Source organism: Gouania willdenowi, chromosome 21, assembly GCF_900634775.1.
Source record: "Gouania willdenowi chromosome 21, fGouWil2.1, whole genome shotgun sequence".
Lineage (NCBI taxonomy): Eukaryota > Metazoa > Chordata > Actinopteri > Blenniiformes > Gobiesocidae > Gouania > Gouania willdenowi.
The window spans coordinates 21,435,541-21,444,284 of record NC_041064.1 but is presented as its reverse complement, the minus strand read 5'-3'; the positions used below and the strand labels follow the sequence as shown (position 1 = coordinate 21,444,284).

The window sequence follows — 8,744 nt, the reverse complement described above, 5'->3', positions numbered from 1 at the left end:
CTTTATCTCAAAAGTTTTGGAGAAAATAGTTTTTACTCAATTCAAATAATAGGAACATGATATTTTGGAAACGTTTCAGTCTGATTTTAAAAGTCTTCACAGCACAGAGTCTGTGCTGTGAAGACTTTGTCATGTGGGGTACCACAAGGATCCATTCTTGGACCTTTGCTGTTTTCCCTCTAAGTGCTCCCTCTAGGGTCCATTCTGGGAAAACACAGCATTGCGTTCCACTTTTACGCTGATGACAGTCAGATTTATTTACCTTTAAAAAAGGATGACCCACAGGCAATCAAACCCCTCTTAGATTGCATACATGACATAAAATCTTGGATGTCGTTGAATTTTCTGAATCTTAACCAAAATAAAACAGAAGTCATGATTTTTGGCCCCAGTGTTGTCAGTCACACTAATATTTGTAATGCCAAGCTAACAGAACAACATATGATAATTTAACCATTCCACAAAGGGGAGGAGAGTATAGCTCATGCAAAGCCTCATAATAATCTAAAATATACCTATGATGGGATATGATGATGTTGTGCAACAGGGAAAACACTAGATGTGATAAACTCATGATAAATACACTACCGGTCAAACGTTTTAGAATTGTGTCATTGCACTCTGAAATGAAAGCATAGAACAAATAAGCAATTTGTGTTGAAAAATAAATAATGGATAATAATGGAGGGTCTGGTGCCACAGTGTGTTCCAACACTGCTTTTATGCAGACAGAGGGGATTGGAAGTAACCAAGAAAAGTTGGAACACCTGTAGAAATTAGTAGCACCATCTTTCAAGGCTGATTTAACCTTCATTGCTGCAGAACAGCTTTAAATTATTAACCCACTTCGTTTTCCCTGAAAAAGACCTATTTGAATAACCAAACCATTATTTTGTACTCTCTGGCTGTTCAGCACTTATACCTTTGTACCATTTCAAGCTATTCATTGCACTTGCACGACTTCAATTGCAATAAATAACTGGAAAAATTAGGGTGCTCTAAAACTTTTGACCGGCAATGTAGTTTTAAAAGGCTGTCTGCACCTTTGAATTTGATCATCGTTTTTTAAATACATATGATGTAAGATACAAATGCCATTGTGTTGTGATCTATATTGTTTGATCAACAGAAAGTACTGTATGTGAGACACAAATGACTGGTAATAGTCACCCAGGTTAAAGTCAATAGAAACAGCTGCAGTGTGATTTTAACATCTCAAAGTGTATCTGCATGACATCGCTCAGAGGGACTGTGACAGGGAGCAGGATATGGGTGTGTTCCTTTGAAGCCTTTCAGCTAAATAACATTGTACCCCGTCAAAAACCAACATCGAAAGCCAGAGTGACTTTTCTGTCATTAAAATGACATTGTATGCTATATTGACAACATCAAACTCTAAACAAAATGCTAAAATTGAAATGGCATGGGTTGGTCTAATCGGTTGATTTCTAAAATTTGCAGAGCTATATACAGAAATCCATCGGCATGGTCAAGGAACGCAATTGAAAACATGCACACAATTAAATATGTCCAAGAGAAACCACACTATATTATAGTTATATATCATTTATATCCACATACAGCCTGTTCTCAAAAACACACAAAACCTCATTAACTTACACTCTACTATTCTCCCTCCCTCTCTCTCTCTATCACGCACACACACACACACACACACGCAGAGCAGAAGCTGTTCCAGATGTTTCCAAACTGGGTTGAGGACAAAGGCAGAAGAAAACTAAAAGAGCTGAGTAGCAAAAAGAGAAGAAAAAAAGCCTTCTTTAATTGCATTTTGAGGCGTAGGCCTTGTGTATCTTTGTGTGTTTGACTTTTCTTCACATCTTTCTCTTTCTGGGTTTCTAGGTCCAGGGTTAATTTGAAAGAAATTGCAAGTTTAGCTTTTAAAAAAAGAGACTTCATCAGATGTCAAACAAAGTTTAATAGAAATAAGAGCTTAAAGTGAGTGTTTAAACCCTGTTGAGTGTATAAAGTGTTCTATATATCATTTTTGAAACGTACCAAAAATCAACATTTCAGAAACAAAACATAGGCGGAGTCACAGTTGAACTAACACACATTGATACAAACGTATCGACACCGTTTGCCTCCAATGAATAGATGAGCAGGATTAGAACAAAGTATTTTGGTCGTCATTTTGAAGACAGAAGATACAAATGTTAATAAAAACCCACCAAACAGGGGTTTATGGATGATTTTAATAGAATAAAATAGAATGCCTTCATTGTCACTGTACACATGTACGATGAGATTAAAAAAGCCAACTCCAGTTATAGTGCAAGAAATAAACAATATATACAATATGAACATAGGACATAAATAGTAAAGGAAAGGAGGTAAAGTGAAGAGTCATGGGAAGTATGTACATTATAAAAAAATAAATAACTACATTGCTATTTTTTTATGATGGTATGTGTATGTACCTCATTATGCAGCTGTGATGCAATGTATTCTAAAAACTGTCCATCAGATGCGGCTTGGATCATAGACTCCATTGTTTGATTTAAAACTTGACTTTACCAACTTCATTTCAATTATATATGATCGCTCTCTGTTTTGCACATCTTTAATCTTTCTCTTCACTTTTGCATTTATTACCACTGGTCTTGCGTTGCTCACTAGGATACACATTTCTGCAGACTATAACACAAAAGTTTCAGTTTTGTATATGCCTTTGCAACAATAAGAGCTGCATGATAAATCCCACCAACAAATGCCACTAACATGTAAAATGATAAAGAGGTGGTCACTGTTTAAAATGACACAGGAGTTAAATGTAGTCATTTCTTTGATGGCTCAGCTCTCAAGCAAATTACACAATTTATTTTCCTGAAGCGATTAAATCAATGCCTGCAGCTTTATAAACATAGATTACAATTCACTTAACACTATAATAAAATATCAAATTAAGCTACAACACTGAGACATTTTATTAAGTTTCAATAGTTACTTTTAAAACACATTAAAACACAATACACAGGCTAATAATTGGAGAACTGTTTACTTTGATCCAAAAGATATCAAAGCAATGGTTGGCCACCTTTTGGTTACAATGTACAAGGTTTAGTTTTAGCAGATTGAAAGTTCTTCTTCCTCTCCACTGTCAGCTTCAGGTTTGGATCAGAGTTGTTGCCTGGGACTGAATTATAGTAGCTGCAGTCCCCACAAGGACAGAAATACAAAACATGTGCATGTGCGTGGCCAGGAATAAATTCAATCCAGAAGTCGAGTGCCTTCCACAGCCAAGTTAGCGTCCAGCGCCCCGCCCTCAAAGGCTCATGGGAATTCTGCGTGCCGCTGCCGCTCCTCCTGCTTGGATGTAGGCCCTCCCTATCACAACTTCATTTTATGAGCTACACACACAAACAAAGAAGGCTTGGACTCGTATACAGAGGACAGACCAATCCGCCTCCATTGTGAGGACATTGTGTCCAAAACTTTAACAAAGTACACATTGCTGAGATATTCCCATTGGTCAACTTTTCAGCAAGCAGCCAGTTTGCTCATCTCTATACAGTTGTGTGAATAAAGGTTTACAGCTATATAAAATATTCAGGAGGGGTAAATGGATAACAAAATGTGACTGAACACAAGATTGGTTGGAAAAAAAAAACTGGTTCATATTAGAACAAATCTGACTCTGAGAGCCTGGGATTTCAGTGTCTCCATTGTTTACTTGTTAAAAGTCAAAGCTGTTTAGTGTCTTACTTGGTTACTTATGACATTTTATCTGTTCTCCTCATTTTTTAGACCTCTCTGTAAACACTTTTTCCTCTGGACTACAGGTCCTGGGTCACTGGGGTAAGGGTGCAGAATATGACAATCACTTGCAAATACGGGGAGAACATGCAAACTCCACCCAGGATGCTCCCTGGATGTTGATATCGGATATCGGTCCGATATCAGCCAGAAAACTGCATGCATCTTAAATCACCGATATAAGCTTTCCGATAAATGTTTCCGCTCCTGCACTTCTATCCATAGGTGACTGTGGTTCACACTCCAACAAAGTAACCTATACTGTTGCTGACTATTGTTCTCTGTTTGAGTAACATCACTTGATCAAGCCTTTTCTAACATTCCACACTACAAAATAAGTAATGAAAGTATCAATATCGGTATCGGTCTATACGCAAGGTTGCAATATCGGTATCATATCGGAAGTGAAAAAGTTGTATCGGGACATCCCTACTTATTTATTCATTAAAACAGTTATTTTTTAGCTTACAGATATTAATCTATACAGGTATTATTTGTATGTTTACTGTACTTTCCTTTTTTTTATCTAGTTATATTTGTGGTGATTATGGGGTGTTGTAGGATTTGAAGTATATTTTCCTCCATTTCAACAACAAAAACAAAATCAACAAAGTATTGCAATGTCTTCTTCAAAGTTGACTGACTTTCCCTTTGATTGAGAACATTTATGGTGATCCTTAAGAAATGTTTTGAAAGCTACATTACTGTAATGGTGTAGCAATTCTGATTAGCACGATATGTTTTCTCTACTTTGGTGATGCGGTTTAGACTTTTTTAGTATGTACTAATGTTTTAATCTCAAGATTAAAGGGATACCCAACCCAAAAAGCAAAGACTGCTAAACTGAACAACTGCTATATGTAAACTTTACCAATAATAGAGCTTGAATTCTTTGGTATAATGATCAAAATCAAGCCCAAACTTTGCCCACTGGGTTGGGTTGGGTTCGGGCTTAATTTTGATCACTATACCAAGGGCTCGGGCTGGGTTCGGACGCTGAGCGGTAAATAAATGGTCAGGTAATTCATGTTGGGTGTGGGATACATATGTATGTGTATATACGTATATATGCATATGTGTGTATCCATAAAATGAAGAGTCCATCCTTAAGACTGCTCTACTGTAAAGTGCCTTGAGATACCATTGGTTATGATTTGGCGCTATACAAATAAAGATTGATTGATTGATTGATTGAGGTAATGTGTTTCGATTAGAGCGAGATAGACGCACGTACCGTATGGCGGCACATGAAGCTGCTTGTCATATTTATAGATGTATGCAGAATGAGGAACTAGTAAATAAAGCTAATATTAAGTTCAGACTTAAAGAGAATTCGGCTTCATTTGGGTCGGACGGGTTCGGGTCATGTTCTGTCGGACTTGGGCCGGGTCTTTTTTTTTGGCCAAATTAAAGCTCTAGTAGGAATGAGAGGCCTTTTATGAAGCTACATATGCAATAAAAAAAAGCATTTTATTTCATAATAATCATAATAATAATAATTATTTGTATTTAAAAGCACTTTTCAGGCCACCCAATGGCACTTTACAATAAAAACAGAATAATAAAAACATTAAAAAAATAGTATAATACAAAAAAGAGAAAAGAAAAGCAGGTGAAATTAGGGATGTTTAGGGAATTAAAGGCACGTTTGTGGATGTCAACGTGTTTGACAAATCTCGATGCAGTGATTACTCAAAGAAGTGCACCATTCATGTAACTTTATAATGTTAAAGCCATTTGACTGTTACTGTAGCATAGACTTCTCTGTTTTAAAGTGTCTTCTTTGTCCAACTGGAAGGCACGCGTAGAACTGTAGTAAAATGGTCAATAGTGGCAAAGTTCGATTTCTTCATTCCAGGTAAATGCAACGTCAAAATGCGTCCACCATGACGTTCCTGGACTGTGTTCAAAATGGCGTACTCCGTATCATACAGTACAAACTCAATAAGTATACTGTCTACTGTACTATAAGTATGATAAGGATGAACCATTCCCACTGAAATATACTTCCAAGTTTCCCAAGATGCATTTCGAACCTACAACGACAAAAACCTGAAGCACGCCGAGTCTAAATATCTCCGTTGATTCGCAACCTTTAAAACTTCTGAAAGTATTGTAAGTGAGAAAGTGACCAAGAAGGAAAAGTAAAATTCACGTATACACCTTTCATTCCGACATTTTGAGGATTTTCAGAGAGCCGCTATTGTGCAACTGACAAAACTTCCCGCAAGCTTCAAAACAAGAGCCCTATTTACAAGAGTGTTAAGAAGTGCTAGAAGCAGCATTTTACATTCCACTCAATGCATCATGAGTATTCCCACCATGCAAACTTCAAAATGTCCCAACATAGTATACATCCGGGTATTTCTCACTGACTCAATCTTTTCATACTATCTAATGTGAATGCACTACATAATCATTTTGACGTCAAACTTAGTATGAGTAGTACGTTAGTATGACATTTTAAACATGGCCCTGGTCTTCTTATCGGAATAACACTCTAAAGTCCAGGAAGTAGATGGCGCGTAATTGAGCAATAAAGTGTCAAATTGAAATCCTATATCACAAAAGACTTTTCTTTGGGAGCGAGAATATAATGAGTGGTCCTGATGACGCGAGACCAGGATATGTGAAACCTGATTGGCTGAAATCTCCATATTTGAACAAATGTGGTTCATCGTATTTGTTGTTCTGGGATACAGAAAATGGATGAATGTATGTGTAGCACTTTCGTTCAAAAAGAAAGCCATGAGTGCCAATACCGGGCATTGAATCCCTACTGTTTTCATTTACAATCTTGACTCTAAAACCTTACTGTGGGTTTGTGTTGAAAGATCGCTGCCTTTCATTGGGGTTGTGGTTTTTGACAGTTTTCAGCTCTCTTTCAGTTTAGTAAAGAAACACAGAGCAGGCTTTCTTCTGCCACCATGATTCCTTCTTTCATGTAGTTTCACTGCCTTCATGTCACTGAGTGGACACTGTGGTTTTCTGTCTACGTTTATTTTATTACAAGATCCCCGTTTTTTGTGTAGGAGGTTCTGGTATTTTGGTTATATTAAGAGAAAAGCTTTATGCTGAGCACATCCACTGACTTCTTGTGTCAGTGCCAGTCTCTTTCTTCTCTGGGTCCCAGATCCCAGGAACATGTTATGTGTGTAGCACATTCACACTGCCTTACACTCGCTCTTTGTTAAACATGAGATAATGGGCTGCTTACAGCCTACAGTAGGAACTAATTGACATTGTTAGAGCGTAAATGTACAAATGTGTGTTGCCTGAGGACAAAATTACATTACATAAATCTATTTCCAGTACGTTTTAGCTCATTCATTCTGCCTCAATATACGTTTATTTGAAAAAGCAGGATAAGGTTCGAGAATAGCTTTTGCAGAGGGAACATTGGCACATCCATCGATCCATCTTTTTAATTCAGTCCATCCAATTTATATTCATCGGAGACTATTTTAACCTCAAACTTTATTGGGTTGTAAAATGAAGCCACAAGCACTGGGAGAACATGGAAACTCCACAAGAAAGGTCCCAAGAACGTTCCCCGTCCAGGAATCCAACATAGAGTTTCTAATAGACAGAAGCGTCAACCCCAGTTAAAATCTTGAAAGTGTCTATTTGTACGGTTGTCGTACAGACAACCCCTGGTACAATTACGTAGCGTTTTAAGGTTAGGGGTAGGGTTAGGGTAAGGTTTAGTCTTAGTCACGTGACCTAAACTGGCCAATGACTGACCTCTCACGTGACCTATACTGGCCAAATAGGGGAGCTGTGTATGGATATAATGTCGGTATATTGATACGGCAACCGTACGGATAGCCACTGCCTAAAATCTAATTTTGAGTTAAAAAAAAAAAAAAAAGGAAAACAAAAAACAAGTATTATCCATAATCCACAAAGCAAAAGAAGACAAAGAGATTGAATTGATCAGTATTATTATTATTATTATTATTATTATTATTACACATTTTAAACAGGAAAACTTAGCAACACCTTTTTATCTAATGAACAAAAATCTTTAAGAAATAATAATACAGTTTAATAAACAAAACATATATACACTTCATAGTTTATCAAGGCTGTATATAATCCCTAAAACTGTATGAATACATTGGATAAACAAACGTCCTTGTTTTGTACAGTTTATGAGATTAAATAAATCTTTGAATTTTAAAAATAAGTGGGTTATTGACATTGCTTTATATAGTCTATATGTATGTATAGGCCAACCACTTTATATAACAGTTTTTGTTTTTGTTATTCTGATGTGTTACAGTTAAATTGCATTAGTCATATTGATTTTTATAAACTTCTGTACAGTTTATTTTAAAATGAAAGCAGCAAACACACATTATTTTCTTTTATCCTGCTCTTGTTTTCATCAGTGTGCTGGAGCTCCGCTCACACACAGCGGGAGAAAAGAGAAGAGAAGCCCGTAGATTGAGCAGCACTCACCGGCTACGAGCAGGAAGAGGATCCCGGTCCAAAGCGTCCGGCTCCGGGCCATCATCAGCGGACAAGTTCAGCCAGATAACCACGGGGGGAAGCGCAGGGTCGGTCAGTGCAGTTTGTGTCCTCCACACAAGCCTCTCATGAAGAGTCCAGATGTTTTTCATCCAGATGTCTCCGCCTCTGCCTCTGACTTCTCCACATGTGAGACACACAGCGGTGAAAGCGCAACTGCACATCTGGCCTGCCTCAAAACTTTAGGAACCCTTTCATTAAAATACTTCACTTTTTAAATGGACTTTGAATATTTAAACATTGTTTTTGATCTTAAAACTGTTTCAAATTGGAGTGTTTGTTTCTGTTTTTATAGCAATAAAACAAAACAATGATTGATTTCTTAATTAATTCTTCTTCTTCTTTTTTTTTTTTTTTTTTACAACTTATTTTGTAAATATTACGAAGTTTCATTTTGTGTATTTGGATGAACTGAGATATCTACTTTTTACTTT

General features: G+C 36.9%; 1 protein-coding gene across 1 annotated transcript in view; it reads right to left on the bottom strand.

Annotated features, from left to right (window-relative positions):
• The window catches only part of LOC114455598 (TGF-beta receptor type-2-like), a 30,171-nt gene extending 21,679 nt beyond the window's left edge, over nucleotides 1-8,492 (bottom strand). The window contains exon 1 of the mRNA XM_028436932.1: nucleotides 8,242-8,492. Coding sequence (XP_028292733.1) covers nucleotides 8,242-8,296 — 55 coding nt within the window. The 5' untranslated portion in view covers nucleotides 8,297-8,492. The remainder of the gene's footprint in view (nucleotides 1-8,241) is intronic.
• Nucleotides 8,493-8,744: the final 252 nt, after the last annotated feature.